The 16,902-nt window shown below is 38.4% G+C and overlaps 1 protein-coding gene across 1 annotated transcript in view; it reads right to left on the bottom strand.

The window, feature by feature from the left end:
• Positions 1 to 15,033: 15,033 nt before the first annotated feature.
• nos1apa (nitric oxide synthase 1 (neuronal) adaptor protein a) overlaps positions 15,034 to 16,902 on the bottom strand; it is a 209,744-nt gene continuing 207,875 nt past the window's right edge. The window contains exon 13 of the mRNA XM_073476516.1: positions 15,034 to 16,315. Coding sequence (XP_073332617.1) covers positions 15,664 to 16,315 — 652 coding nt within the window. The 3' untranslated portion in view covers positions 15,034 to 15,663. The remainder of the gene's footprint in view (positions 16,316 to 16,902) is intronic.

Genomic DNA, 16,902 nt, shown 5'->3' with positions numbered 1-16,902 from the left:
TTTTGTCCACAGGGGCCTTATAAATCTACAAAATATCAAAGTACCTTGTAGCTTTAAGATGGATTCTTTTTTTAAATTTGGGTGAAATTAACCTTTTAATATGTAAAGTATGACGAATAATGTAGGGATCAGACTACATGACCATGTCTTTTGAAATTGGCAGTAGTTGTGGTACTCAATTTCTCCTGTGATTTGCCATGACAAACATCAGATGCTCAGATCAATCATAGCTGACAGTGTTTCACTTAATGCAAAGATGATGTCTCCTGGACACGCACGTTTTAATGTTAGAAACCATGGTGTTAAAAATATGTCAACATCTTGTAAATGTCAAACTAATTGAGTGCATTAGTGAGGCCTCGTGATTCAGAGACATAAAGCTAATTGTTTCCACTGTGTCTGTGTAATGACACGCTACACAGGACAAAATATCTGTCTGATGGACTGATATCATGTAGTCTGATCACAGCAAAGACACATCACTCTCTGAGGATCCAGTATTACAGCCTTCACCTGTAATATTCTACTGTATCCAACTAGTTTTCAGTGAAGGAATTATTGAAATTCCCAGAAGTTCACTGTTTCAGTGCACTGATGTTATTTTTGACAATTAAATTGAGAGTTAAACTGTAAAATATCCTGCCTCCACTACATATCTGTGTTTGACAAACACATGACGTCATTTTTTTAAAAATGTGTGTATATTGGCTGATTTATATGTATCAGAATTTTTTTCCTCCCAAAATACAGCAAAATTCCATTGAAGTTCAGTATAATACTTGGTTACAGTGCCTATAAAAAAAAGTATTTGCTCCCTTAATTGTTTTCCCCTTTTATTGCTTTTATAAATGGACAATCATGGTCAAGATACTAAAAATATACAAAACATGAAATTTACATAAAAAAACTCTTTTAATGTCAAAGTGTGAACAGATTTCTACAAAGTAATGTCCATTAATTAAAAATACATAATGTAAAATAAGTGATTGCATAAGTATTCACCCCATTTAAAGTGACTGATCTAATTCAACAGAGGTCCAGCCAGTTGATGCTAGTAGTCTCACAGTTAATGAAATGGAGATCAGCTGAGTACAGTGAATGTGTTTCGAGTGATTGTAGTATAAAGACAACTGTGTCTGAAGGTCCAGTCACTGGTTAATCAGTGTTCCTGGCTACAATTACACCATGAAGACAAAGGAACACTCCAAGCAACTCTGTGAAAAGGTTAGTGAAAAGTATAAGTCAGGGGATGGATACAAAAACATTTTCAAGTCCCTGATCATCCCCCAGAGTTCAGTTAAATCCGTCATTAAGTAATGGAAGGAATATGACGTGTAAATCTGCCTAGAGCAGGCCGTCCTCACAAACTGAGCGACTGTGCAAGAAGGAGACTAGTGACCACTCCTATGACTACTCTGAAGGAGTTAAAAGCTTCAGCAGCTGAGGTGGGAGTTGAAAGTTACTGCAGTTTGTTTTGAACTTAGTGTTTTGGTCAGGATGAAAATCCTTCTTTAACTTATTTAATTGGTCACTTGGCTTCACTGTCGATTACCTAAACAATATTACACAAAGATGATTAATTGTATTCACTGTTCTGCAAACTTTATGGATGTGTGTTAGTTTTATTTCACTCACCTGAGTCTGTTAGCAGGTGTGGGAGGAACAGGAACTTCAAAAGAGGATGAGACAGAACGGAGTTCAGTTTGATTTCACTGCCACCTGCCGGTGAGCTACAGAACTACAGTGACTTTGACGAAAACAAACAAACGAAAATAATAATCATATTACACACTGGATGTTTAATTGGACTTTTTGTGGAGGGGGGCAGTTTTTTTTTTCTTCACTAGAAAATAGTTCCACATCCGCAGAACTCATGATTGACAGTTTTTAGAGGATTATCCAGAGAAACAATGTTTCTGGAAAGAGATGTTCACTTAAATGTTCTAAATGTATTTTTTTTTAATGCAACACAAACTAAAATGCATTCACCTCCACTGTGTTGGTGAAATTTTAGAGAAGGGCATCTCAGATTGAATGTAGCAGTCTAAAAGTTCAGGCACCTCCACTGAGGGGCAGAACATTTTCACAGTTTGAGAGTTGACTGTCATACTGACAGAGACTCTGGCCCACTTTAACCCCTGCCTCCTCTGCATTAAGCTGTACGTTTGTGAAGGTCATGCTGTTCTGTTTCTATGTTTACAAGATCATCTCATCTCGAGGCCCATTTAGTAGCTGCTTTCAGTCACATCACATGATCTTCAGCAGCAGATACAGTTTGCTCAGCTGTCACATTTTAGTTTTTTGAAAGACATCATAAATTGAGGGTCAAAGTCAGGCAGGATTGCAATATTTTTAGGTTATATCGCAAAACACAATATATAACATGATATTTTGAAATCTCTCAAAAGCAATTCATAAATACTCGGACTGAGTGACAAAATCAAATATCACAATATTTTTTACCAAACACCTCGATATCAATATTGCAAAAACATTGTAGGGATGACTGTTGGTACTGCAACAAAATATTAACACATAATAATAATGATGATGATGATGATGATGAAGACAATGTGACAAGTGTTGTAAAGTACTTTGAGCAGTCAGTAGACTGGAAAAGCTCTATAGAAATGCAAGTCCATTTAATAATAATAAACAACTTTATATTTATGGCACCTATAAAAAGTGTATGTAGTGCTTTGACTCAAAAGCAAAAGCAGGAAACTCAGGAAGACGATTTTACAGAATAAACACTCAACAGTCAAGCCAAACACAAGGAAGCCGAGTCTAAGGTGAGTTAAAACAAGAGGGCCAAACAGAAAATGTAAAAAGACAATATGAGTCATTACAAGGAATATTAAAAGTAATAAAAGCCATAAAACAGGCAAAATCAAAGAAAAAGAAAGAGCAGAAAAGTAAATGCAAAAATAGAGATAAAAAAAGAATAAAATCAATAAAGGACAATAAGAAGACGACAACACAGTGAGATCTTTGATCAGTAATCACCAGTAATGTCTAAGTATGTAAAGACAAGAATTAGAACACGTGTGACAGTCTGGTAAGTTTAGAAAATGACATCACTTTACTGTAATGCAGCCTTTAAAACCAGGAAAAGTCAACACTTACTGTTTGTCACGATATAACAATATCCAAATATAACAATATTTAGTCTCGTATCACAATAACCATATATTGTGTATACATATAAAGTTCATTCTTGACTTTGAAAACAGTCAACAGGACAATCTCTCCTTAAAGTGTATTAACTGTTCCGGAGAATGCTGCTGATTCCACTCAGTGTTGGTTCATTCTGAGGCTGAGGTGGCTCTTTGTACCTACTGTCCTTCTTAGAGAGTAATTATATAACATAAATGAAAATAATTGAAGTAGAATGAATCATGAAACACTGATTTAGTTTAATCAAAATAGAGTTAATGACCAATTAAATGTTATTCTGGGTCAATGGGTCACTTCTTTAAAGATGTAATGACTTCAGTTGCCCACTAGAGGGAACTGTTTAGTCTGGTGTGATACTGTGGCAATGTTTTTTAGTATTACAGATGAAGGTCTCCACAGTGTTTCAGTAAACAAAGGTGAATGATTCATATAATACAGTCAGCCAACAACTTTGTTTCAGATCACCAAAGAAAGTGGTGTTTGTTGAAGTAAACAGAAGGTGGTGTGTGGTGAGTCTGACTCACAGTGAGGGACTCACACCAGAGAAAATCACTGTTTCCATACAATCCTTGGAAAAATCACGTCATAAAAAGCATGAAAAGGCAGACTACTGTAGTGTGGTTGTCCATGTTTTAAAGAATGTGTCCTCTTCATTTCTTTGACCTCAGACCAGCATTTTTACGCTACTGTGACTGTATGGAAGCTACGTTTAGGACACAGTTTGATGTTCAGTCAACTATGAAATGACTCCTTTGGAACGTATATTCTGAGATACCCATTTAAATATATCAGTGAGCAATTAAACTGTATATAGAGCTTTTTAAAACAGTAGTTATAAAGTGTTTAAGAGAGAAAAAAGAGACCATAAAAACAGACATGAGCCTATAAAACCTCTCCACAGTCATGCTAAAGGTTTGTGAAGCTCAAGTGAAGGGAATATTCCTGAGCATTTCAAGACTTACTTTAAAGCAAATTCACAGGTCCATTCCTATTCAACTCGTCAATCTTCAGATCTTCATCCTCCTAAATTTCTTACTTGCAGAGGTCAATTTTCAATAAGATTTAGGGGTACCAAATTATGGAATGGCTTTTCCCATCTGGCAAAAAACTGTTCCTCTACAAAATGCTACAAAAGAAACTTAAAAGATCATTGAACTGTTGTTTTGTAATTGCTTTTTTTCATGTATTGTTGTCCATGTCTCCAGTTTTGTAATTGCTTTTTTTCATGTATTGTTGTCCATGTCTCCATGTTTTATTTTGATTCACACATGCTCTAGGAATTAATCAATTAGGTGTATAAACCAATATTCCCCTCATGGACACACACACATACACACACACATTCTCTGCTTTTACATTGATGTTATTATTATGTTGTTATTATATATAATTTGTTACTGTTAGCTTGTTATCACTTTTATACAGTATGATTTTTTGTATGTTAATTTTGTGTTTCCTTATAACACTGTGAAATTTTAACATTATTTAGGTGGAGGCTTCAAATAAGTCCACTGGGTTTTCTGCCTCTCCCTGCACTGTATGTTATTTCTATTCTTTGTCATTCTTTGTGTATTTTTTTTTTTTAAATTGTGCAAAATAAATAAAACTAAAACTAAAAACTAAAGCGGTAGCCTATTGAGGTGCAGCAGCACTTTGAGCTAAATGCTAACGTTGCCATGCTTGATTACATGCAAGTGACAATGCAAATTGAGAAGATCCTGGACAATTTTGTCCTGATGATGGCACCTCATAAAAAGTTGTTACAAATGATATAGGAACATTTGAACAATGTCTGACCAGATTTCATGCCAATCCATCCAATAGTTACATATAAAATATCACCAAAGAGAGGAGATCACCAAAGTTGTTAGGATACACCCCCTGTAATCAGTTTTAACATTACGAGATTAATACCTTTAATAAGGACATCGCAGTATTATCTACTGAGAAAAGTAACTTAATAGAATATTTTGCGATTCCTCACGTCTCTGCTTATATTGTCCAGAGAATATACATCTTCCCTTAAACTGTATTGACTCTTATTGAATAAATCATATTTTTTCACTATTATAATTTTTTTTTTTTTATTATTGTATCGAGAGAAGCAAGAAGGAAGTGAGACATCAGAGAAGCAGTGGGGGAAACAGCGTGAAGAGCCCGAAAATTTTCATGTCTAACGCTGTGAAGATTTAATTTGACCAAACCAGAGTTGGTGATTGTTTAAACAGTAGAAAGACAAAACAAAAATGGATTTGTTGAGGGTATATTTTGTTTCTGTCGAGTCTGAAGTGTGTTTTACGATGATAAAATGACTGTTTCTGTAAATGGAGTTTGGTGGATTTGGCGAGACTGACATTGCAGTCTTACTCTAGCTCTGCAGGGATCCTCTCCATAATGCTGTCAGATACAATCTCAACCTGTCAGTGGCAAAAACAAACACTTTCAGGGACAGGGACAATTTCCCTGTCTGTGGCAACAAAAACCTGATATTCTCAATGGAAAGTCGGGACATCTCCAGCTGTGTTTGTGCTGCTCAAAACAGGTATTTTAAGACAATACATGATCTTTTCCCAAACCTAACCAGTTGTTTTTATGCCTGAACTTCACCAGACCATAGTGTTAAAATTGAAAATTGAACCTAAAGAAATGTAAAGTTTTAACTGCAAGTTGAGGAGATCTGCACAGAAGCCAAGCCTTTTGTACCTGTTAGTCATTTACTCATCTAAATATGTAAATATGGGGGGGCATGTCTAAAAATACCAGAATTTAATATCTGATCTTCTTCATGTCTAAAACAAAAAGTGCACTCTACTCTGTGAAAGCTGCCCCGGGGGTGTGTGCATGTATTAACTGACTCTGCAGCTTTTTTGCTCTGCTTTTTTAGAGACACTTGATTATTTTTATTCAGTCCCTGAGGGGAAACAAGTCTAATGGAAGTGAAAAAAACAACAATGCAATGTTAACTCAGGCTTCATATTGAGCCTTTTTTCACTAACAAAAATCAGTCACTTTCCCCAGAAGGAACTTGGCTCCAAAATAAGATTTTGATTAGAATTTGAAACAAATGCAACAATTAAACCTCAGTGACAGGTTTCTGTTTCTCTTCCCTGAAGAGAAATAATCTTTAAATGCTCTGAACGGTTTTTAATGACTTGTTAAAATAACAGTTTTTGCAGTAATGCCCCTTGTGGCCTGTTACGCTGCACAGACAGACTAACACTGCCTTAGTTAGCCCGTCTGTCTGCGCATCCAGCCACTCCCATCCTGTTTAAAGGGCTTTCTTTGACAGCCTCATCCCATAAAGGGGGCTGCAATAGCCCCCTAGATGACAGATGGATGGATGGATGGACAGAGGAGGCTGTAAATTAGAAGTACGCGGCAAACCCTTTTTTCTGAAGACTTTCATTCTGTCTTTTGGTCAGTCGTGAGTGAACAGAAAACAAAAGTGAATGGAACAGACATTTGGGCTGAGAGACGGGAGCAATTACTGCCTGTCTGTCATCGGCAGACAGGACGAGAGGAGCAGGAAGAAGAAGAATACTGGAAAGGAAGGAAAACCCAAGGGACACTTCCTGTGGAGCTGAGCCAAGGTGAAACAAGCAGCAACACAAAAATAAAACAAAACAACAGTTTTCTTTTTCTCCTCTAAAATTCTGTAACTTTCTTTTTTAAAGGAAACTCACATCAGCATATCTCACCTTGGATTTCTAACTGTAGAGGAGATCTTTTGGTTCGGTCAAGTTTGCATTTGTTCTTCTGTTACTTGGAGTAGCTGAAGGATTTTTACTCAGCAATCTATTCTGACACATTTTTGTGATCCTACTTGTGTATGGAGTCACTTGTGTGTCTTTCTCATGCATATCTCAAAAAAGTAGATTTGAGAGCAACGTCATTGACATTATCGGTGGTAAATCTTGCAGTCATCTCGAAAAATAGGCCATTGTTGATACCATACTACCCGGAACTAGTATGACTGCCGTGGTAGAAACAGGAAGTAAGCAGACGACAGTAATGCAGAGAGCCTATAGAGACGTGACATACCTATACACACCTTTAAGCACAGGTCTGCCTACTTTTGAACAAAATCTTTATATTTGCAAACAACATTTTTGGATTGAAAAACCACGTTTGGATTTGTAAACTTTCTGATTCACATACATTTAAAAAAAAAATTGCATTAATACATTTTCAATCACAAACTTTTCTGATGCAGTGTCGATAGTTTTGTTCTTTCTGATTGCATAATAAAGACACAAAAGTAACTAAATACTTGAACTCATACTACATACTTACTTATTTTATAGAGTAATTATTTCTATTTTGTCAAATTATCTGAGCTACTCCACAATCTTTTTAAGAATATTTACTCCTAGTTGGGAATCAGGTATAGATTGTATTAACCTGCTGCTTGTAACATAAACACTTACGAAAGGTAGACAAAGAATAAGGAAGTCGTCCTCAACGTTTGTATGTGCTCATCACAATTAAGTCCATCTCAGTGAGGGCTACTGTCTGATAACGCAGCATCAAGCAGGCACTGCTGCCAGGGTTAACTGCACTTCAATATATCCTGTACACTGATTTATAACTGCTGTTCTGGTTTAATGAACTCCAACTTAAAACCAATCAAAAACAGACATTTTCTGTTAATGGTGTATCTTTTTTATGAGGGCTGACACACAGTGATTAACAACGTGTTCACCTTATACTAACTGGAGTTCATGTTTGGCTGTTTCGTCCCTCCTTTCCCCAATTCTCTTAATGGTTGGCACAAGCTGAATTGATTTACAATACAGGGGCAAGAAAAAGTTTGACAACCTCTGATTTGCAGCTTGTAGTGGCTTTTACACTGGCACAGCTCCATTTAATTACAACGCAATCAATAAATTAAATAACTTCCTTTTGCAAATAGGATTAAGCTCCTTCAGGTAAGATTTGCTGAACATGCTGGGAGTAATATTTTAATCAGTCTATCCATCAATAATCAGTCATTAACAGGAACTCCTGAAAGCTTTGGTAGAAGTTGTTGTGAAGTGTCTGGCTTTCAGCTGGCAGCAGCAGCTTTAATAGATCTTGGTATTACTGTGTGGGTGAGGCTGTTTTGAGGCTTTGTGCTGTCTGATTGGGTCAACGGAGTCCTCTCAGGGTGCCTCTCTCATACAATCACACAAACACAGGGCCATAATCTTTCCCCATGCTGATCAATAAACCTGATAAGAACTCCATCCTGCCAGCTGGCAAGGATGAATGCAGTGTCCTAAGAGGCTCTGCTGCCTGTGTACGACAGAGAGAGAGGGTGACAAACCATGGACAGGTGGGTGGTGGTCTGGGTGATGCTGGCAACTGTGTATTCTGTGTACTGTACCTTTATGACTTCTTTAGCCTAAAAAGGGCATAACAGAAGGTCTCATTAAACAAGAATGTACTTTTTGTGAAACTGATCTAAAACCTGTGACAGCCAAGTGTTTGTGTGAAGACCAGTCTTTGAAAATTGGAATCTTTAATGTTTTTAAATGCCCAAAATCATGAACCCATCAGGAGTCAGTTGCACCAGCTGTTGCGTCAGTTCTCAAGTTCAAACTAAGCCAAGCAACAACATTAGTGTCAACACAACATGTCCCCAAACTATTCATTGTGTAGCGAATAGCTGTTTCCAAAGATTTACAACCATTAACTGGCAGGTTTTACTGTTAAGTATGTCACCTACGCTCCGTGGGTAACTGAACTGGCTAACTGACAGAACTGCTAATGTTAGCTTGCTCATATTTGACCAGTTTAGACTGAAACACACATATTCTCCATGTCATCATAAATGGAGAAAATGGTGCAACCCCATTTGGTATATTAGTTTAAAACTGATCACAGTTGCTGAGAACACAGGGGAGACTTTCCACATGAAGTTGGTGAGCAGAATCTGTATGGGGACAAGTGGATGGGATCGTTCTGGTTTCCATTTGAAGTCTGTTTATAGTCCAAGTGGCATTGACCAATCACTTTTGAGCAGGTTTTGGTTGCATGCAGGTAAAGGTAAGTCTGACCGAAATGCAATGTGGGAACCCGCTGGATATTGACTGTCAGATTTAGCTTTTTATTATCGTTTTTTAAAAATGTATCTGCATTCAGACAGATATCTGTTGAAAGAGATTAAACAAAACGTTGTCTCAAACATAATCCAGATATCTGCTGTTTCAATGGAAGCCCCTCAGTATTGGAAATTATGCCCCCAGAAGCTTAAACATTGTCTGATGGTTTCCAAGGTTGTAATATGAATAGCTGGTGCAACCCAATCCAGGAGTACAAGAAGGAAGCCAACAGTCTTCACAGAAAAGCTGCACAGAGAAAGGTCATCTGCACGGGGAGAAGGTCACAGTTTTATCTTTGACTTCCTTCTTTTGACTTTAATCTGTCTCTTACTCGACTTCCTCATCTGTATTTGCAGTCATACACATGCACAGCTCACGTCACATACATGAGTGGCATTTAGAAAGAGACGCTGGCTGTAACAATTATACTGCTGTTCCCATCATTTCATCAGTTTGACATTCAACTCATCTGGTGAATGTTCCACCTCGGTGAGCAGACCTCACTAATCCTTCGCTCTGTCTGGCATGTGAAGAAGGAGGGGCAGTGTTGCCTCATCAAAAAATAAATTAGAATGTATTATATATACATTGAATAAATATTACAGCCTCAGAAACCTCACGCTCGGGGCCCTATAGGGCCTTTTATTTTCAATCACAAAGAACATCTAATTATTCATTTTCATGCCTCTCTAAAAGAGGCTCATCGCAGAGATAATTTACAGCGTCTTCGTTCACTCTGATTGCAGTGCTAATTTTCCTTTAGGTCTCTCTCTGCTTGGCACAAATAACACTGTGACATAACAACATAATGTTGGAGCGTAGATAAGAATGTACTCGTGCCTCACAAAGAACCATACAGGGCAGAGCGTTTTGGGACTTAGATCTCGCACCGGATCTTGTTTGGAGGAAAAATGTTGCTGCACTCACGTCTGTGGGTAAAAAGTTTCAGGTCTGTTGGACCTCTGATTACAGCTGGTTATAGTCAGGACTACAACCTGCTGTGATGTGACAAAGTGCTGCGGTGCATAAGTTTTGGGAGATCATCCAACAAAACTTATAGTTGCTTCCCATCAAACATCACACGACTGATTTCAACCTATCATACATATCACGCCTGGTGCAGTGGCGAGTAAAGAAATGTTTTTTTCTGGTACACATTTTCTAAGTCTAATCTAAATGGTTTTCTCTCTTTCCTGTGTTTATGACTTGAGAATTGGTGGAAAAAGAGTGTTTAAGTCTTTTTAAATTCCTTAAATTTTCTTCAGTAAGATGTTGATGTTTCTGGGGAATCTTTCCACAAAGTAGTCAAAAACTCATATTGGCACAGTCAATAAAGAAACTTGTTCAAACAATGTTTGGCTCTTTAGACTTCATCCAGTCTGCTAACTGTCCCAAACACTTGATGATTCATTATGCATGGAGGCCTACATTCCTTTGTAGAGGATGAATACATGCATCATGTTTGAATTATTAAACAGTGACAGGACCTGTTTGTCTTAGCTGATTGGCTGTTTACACCACTCATGTGGAAGTTAGATAAATAAACCGCCTCATCTCCATTCTTGGACTCGTCCTCCGTCGTATCCCTGATGGGGTTTTAACTCGTCTCGACACAGCGGCGAACACGAGGCCCGCGACACGCTGAGACGCCAAGAAGAAGAGCAGGATTTCCATGAAATAGGACAAACAACGATTAATTAAACATCAGAGCAGCTTCGATTCCCGAATTCCTGCCACCGCCATCTCTGAAAACAGACTATCAACAAACGGAGGGAGGACACACACACACACTGTATAGACGGCCCGTCTATACTTAGGACTGACACAGATTCAGAAGGAACAAACTTTAGCAGTTCTCTAACAAGGACATCAGCTCCGTCAAAACAGGAAGTTTGCTGGCAGGAATGAGTGGGAGGCTGGCTGCCATGGAACGCAGGAATGAGACATAAAAGACAGGATATGCCCAGAATAAAGCATCACGTCACGGTTATCTTTAAAAACACACACATGTCACACAAAACAAGATGGTCAAGATTAGGTCTATTTCCAGAGTTTTTAAAAAGATTACAATCATTACAGGAGTTATAACATCCCCACTTTAAAAAAGATACATTAGCAAAAGACAAAAAATAAAAGTCAAATCATTCATTTTGATTTTTGTAGCATATTTTCAGACATAAAAAATTAAAGACCTCATTCAATTTGAAAAGCTTTCAGATATAATCAATAAAAAGAGCAAGTCCCACGTCTGTGTCAGCAGTCCATTTAAAAAACGAGCAGCGTTCAGCTTCCTTCATTCATCGTAATAACTGAAATAATGTTGACTGGCTTTACAAAAACAAAACAAAATGAGACTCAACAACATAAAGAAAAAAACAGAAAGCAGGATCATTTCTTCTTTCATCAAATTCTGAGGCAGCTACATGACACAGATTGCCACAACTAGACTCTATCACTGAATATCAAAATAAATCACATTCCTTCATTTGTTAGAGCAAGAATCAATTTGCATATTCACAGACATTTGTTAAAGCAAAGAATATTTCCATAAAATGTACACCAGCGTTCCTTCATCAGAAAATACAATACAAATCTGCTGTAGAGGTTTTAAAGGGTGAACAATAACTGGATCGATCAGAAATGCATTCAGCCTCTTTTCTTAACAGTCAGGATGTGCTCACAGAAAAGAAACGAGACATTTCAGACTTGTTGCTTTTACCTTCTGATTGGATAAAAGCAGCTTTTGTCAGTCTGATCATGTGTGTTTGGTTTTGTTCAGTTCAGTCAAAACTCTCCTGGTTTATCTCACATCAATCCTACAGACAAACCTCAGTGTCGCTGAGAAGCCAGACAGACGACAAGAAGCAACAGTTTTTTTTTAGCTTTAACATCATGAAAACAGATTTTGTGGACTACAAAACTTCCCCAACTAATGACTAAATTTCCATTTTTGGGTGAACTTATCCTTTCCACACAGAAGTCCTGACCCTAAAAATGACCATTTTTGTGTGAGGTCCTGAAGTGGCTTCTCTAAGTGACCACTGTGTTCTTGTTGGACTTCCTGAACCTCAAAAAAGAGCACAGAATTCCCAGAAGACACTGAAACGAACACAGAGCCACAGCTGTAGTTGCGGTCAGGTCGTGCCCGGCAGAATGAAAGGAATGTGGAGCTGGACTGTCGGAGAAAGGAAGCTTTGTCTCTGACTTTGTCTTACTTTTAATGAGTGTCCTGAACCATCCCCATCTATTCTAAAGCTGTAATAAAACAGCTGATGTTCCACATGAGTGAAACCAAATTACAAAAAATAATCTTCACAATTAGTTTTATACAGCGATCCACTGAGCTTTGTGAGGACAGTTTTTACTGTTTTTTATCTTCAACTAAAAGGCCTCAATAAAACCGGTCTGTGGATTAAAGAGCACCTTAGACATGTTTGTGGAAACACATGATGCTGTGGAGTTTGTCAAATGTCAAAACAACTGTAATGGTGTCAAAACAACTGTAATGGTGTGGCAGATGTCTCTAACACAGATCCGACTATGAAAATATGACCAAAACTTTGCATACAACATCATATATATATATATATATATATATATATATATATATATATATATATATATATATATATATATATATATATATATATAAATATATAAATATATGTATATAAAGACTTTTTGACACAACAACTTTTGGCATTTTGATGTTTTTAGTTATGTTTTTATGTTATTACTAATTGGACGAGAGTATATTAAAGCCCCTGAAAAGCTGGTTTCAAATTATTTTTGTATTTTTCATAATTTCAAAAATTAAAGGGTAAGTCAGGTGAAGATTTGTAGTCCACGAAACATTTCTGGAGCTTCACAACAACAAAACAGTGTTGCAGCGTTCTGCTAAACAACTAAAGTAGCTGGAGACTTGTTTTAAAATGTAAAAAAAACAACCTAAGAAAATATAAAATGGATCAGGTGAATCCAAGTCTCTGGAAGCCCCGAGATCTAAAAGTGATTTGAAAAGACGTCATTTACGCCCTTTTCTCAGACAAAATCTTCACTGTGGCCGCTAAGCTAAAAACGTTAGCGCACATCCTGTCTGAAGGTAAGGCACAAGCTTGACTGTGTGGCACGGGTTTAACATTTCTCTGAAGCTCCAAAAAAATGTGTTCTGTGCATGTGGGTGAGAAGATAATGATGAGATAATCTTCAATTTTGGATGAACTGTTGCTTCAGATTTACAGAACAGCAGCTAAGAAAATAGTGTTAGAAATAAAGGTTCCACTTTGTTTAAACAACTATTGCAGCTTGATCTTTCTCCTCCGACAACGACACACATGAAGCACACTGACTTTAACCCACCAACAGGTTATTTTCTGGCATCTCACCTTTAACCAGCTGAACACACCTGACTCAGCCTCCATCTCAGTCAGAAGAGTTAAAACAAAGATGTAAGTTGCTCTTAAGTGTTTTAACAACTTTGACTTTGGTTCTCACTTTTCCATTAACAGATTAAAATAAAGGAGAAAAATATCTTCTTATCGCTTCTCTTCAACTCAGACGGCTCGCTAAAATCTAAAACTCAGTGAAGACGAACTTTCAGAGCGACAGTAACAACCTGTCTGACTGAGCTGCTAATTTGCATCTTTGGTCTGTCACTTAATGATGTGCTTGAATAAAATACACCTCTTTCATCTCTTTCTGTTGACAGCTCATTATCTCACATCTCTTTTGCTCAAAAACAACTTTTCAGCAGCTCTCCCGTCCACCCACCCATCCTTCCATCCGTCCTGACTCTATGTCAGGGTTCGGGGAGGTGATAAGAATTCATTTTCAGTTCAGCCAGACATTTTATGTGAGCATCCAGGAAGCCAGACCAGAGATGTACTCATGGAAGTAACCTGAATCCAGCCTCATACATTGATAGTGGTGCACAGGGTTAGTAAAAAAAAATCAGAACATCTGGGGGTGATAGGTCAAGCTTCATCATGTCTGTTGAGGGTATGTGATTACCAAATAATACTAGAATTGTCATGTTTATTGTCCTACTGTAGCGCTCTGTTTCCTGCTGCCAGAGGGCACTGTTTCACTCTGACCCAGGTCTTCTGCAGGAGACAGTTCAGAAGATGCTTCCAACAACAAAACGTGAAGAGAAAAATGGGTTGGAAAAGTAGAACAGCTGCTTTTTTTTTTACTGGAGTCTCAAAAAGTACAAAATAAATCTTTGTAAACATTTTTTCCATCCAGTTTTTTTTTGTCTGTTTGTCTGGCTTTTTTTTCCAAATCTAAATCAAAGGAAAAAACTACCTTCTTACTTATTGGGAGCTTTAAAAGGTCACTTTCTGTGCCAAATGGGGGGCAACCTCTAAACCTCCTACTGGACCAAAAAAGGGTCAGAAATGATTCAATTTGGCTGAAGCTGAGGTTTAAAGGCTTCCAGTCCTGCTAACACTCTGACAGAAACCACTGTGTGACATTTTGTACCGACTGAACTGAAAGTAAACTCTCCCCCAAAACCTTTCCATCTGTAACACGTCCACATCCGTTCAGCCACGTTCTCTCTCTTCCTTCATCTTCTGTTTGGTCTGCATCCAGCTCAACACTGGAAACATGAATACACCGATGACACATCTGCTAAAACTTACTTAGAGTTTGTAATAGCAGCGTTTGTATAACATGAACTTAACAGTGTGACCATCATGACACAAATGTCCCTTTAGACTTTGGGGCTCCTGATAATATAATAACACTGATCATCAACAGAACAACCCAGATGTCAAATAATCATGTTTTTCTTTTCCAGGAAAAAAAATATCACTATTTAGTTGTTTTTACACTTGCAAGTTTTTCATTAACAAGATTTTACATTTTCAGCCCAATTAAAGGGACATTTCATCACATTAATTACATTCATTATTACATGATCTGATACTATTGCATTCCTAAAGCAGACGTGACATGTTGTGTGAGCTAAAACATGACAACATTATAATCATTAATAGATGAAATGATAAAATCTTAATTCTCTCTGCACCATAATGAACCCTCACCTCCAACTCATTCTGCTAGTCCATTATGTAATGCTGGTCAGCTTAGTGTTCATACCATCAGGAAGACATTAGATGAACAGTGTTGGAGGGCCAGATTGTATCACCAGGACCTTCAAACTCATCTTGAAAAGTTGATAAAAAGTTAAAAAGCATAAGATCTGGCACCTGCTGTGTTTCCTGGAGGCACTTGTTCCCTTTTCCTCAAGCAAACCCTGCAGCAGGGCCAGTTATATAATTCAAAGTGGCAGTGAATATTTGATCCGCAGTCTGTTTCAATTACCTCTCAAGTCAAAATCATGAACAGAAAGGATTCCAAACTTTTGCGACATACTGACGTCTGACTCAGGCTCTGCTCCTTACTCAAATGACAGAAGGTCCGGATGCGGTTCAGAGTCTTCAGGACTCACTTCGGTGCCTTTACTGCAGGGGGCACCGTTCCCCAGCAGCACCTCCTCGCCCAGGCTGATGCGGCAGGGAGTTTTCCCCGAGCGTGGGGTGGAGGCGAGCCGGGAGTCCGGCCCTGACACCTTCTGCCAGACGTCGCAGGGCTTCGCTCTGGGCTCCAGCTGTGGTGGATCCTTGTTGATGAGGTCTGGTACAGAGAGCTGGAGCTGATGCTGATGCTCCTCCTCGCCTCCTTCGCTGCTCCCGTTTTCCACACCATCTTCCTCTCCATCTATCACTCCATCGACTTTGCCGTTGCTTCCTGCCGTCTCCCAATCAGAAACCACTTTCTCCTCTGCTGGCTCCAGTGGCGACGTGGTCTCTTCTTCCTCCTTCTCTTCCTGCTGCTGCTCCTCGCTGTTCTTCAGCTCCTCCTTGGCGATGAGGGGCGTCTTTTCAGGAGAGGCGAGGAAGGAGGAAGAGTCAGCCGCGTCCGGAGAGGAGACCACGGGGTCGGACGAGATCATCATGTCCTGGGTGGTCTTCAGGGCCCGAGGGAGGCGCTTCTTCCCTGATGGAGGCGGTGGGTCGAGCCGGGGGAAGGCGTCGAAGGAGGAGATGTGACTGGAGAGTGAGAGATATAGAAGCAATTAGACAAGTCTTTCAAAAATTGTTTCCTTGCTATGTTTTTAAAAATGAATAATTTGTTTTCTACATTTTAGGGTCGTACGAGAAACAAATTCCTTCAATTTTTAATAAGATATCAGCAAAGTCACACACTCGTGAACTGAGAGCTTTCAGAGACTATCCACTCACAGAGTCATGAATAAAACAGCAGCTTTTTCAATTGGACTCTTCTAGTAAACATGACCACCATCGTGTTTGATGCCACTGATACACAAAAACTTATGACCTGCTGAATTATGCTCAAGATTCCAGAGAATCTGTTTCAGAGCTCTGGTAGAGAGGCCTCGTTAAGAGCTGTTCAAATTCTTCACTGTGAAGCAATATGAGACGTTTTTATCGACATGTTTTTAATGAAACATAGTTGAAATCATCTAATCATTCTACTGTAATTTGAGGAAGTTTTACACCGCAGCAAACATCAAAACTGCAAAACAAGTCATTAATACAGAACTGATGCATGAAAAATGCAGAAGATGAAGAGCGAGAGAAAACGCCTGGACGATATTTCTCCACATCTCTCTGTC

The sequence above is a fragment of the Pagrus major genome, chromosome 11 (assembly GCF_040436345.1).
Source record: "Pagrus major chromosome 11, Pma_NU_1.0".
NCBI lineage: Eukaryota > Metazoa > Chordata > Actinopteri > Spariformes > Sparidae > Pagrus > Pagrus major.
The sequence above is the reverse complement of the archived record's forward strand: the minus strand, read 5'-3'. Positions and strand labels throughout refer to the sequence as shown.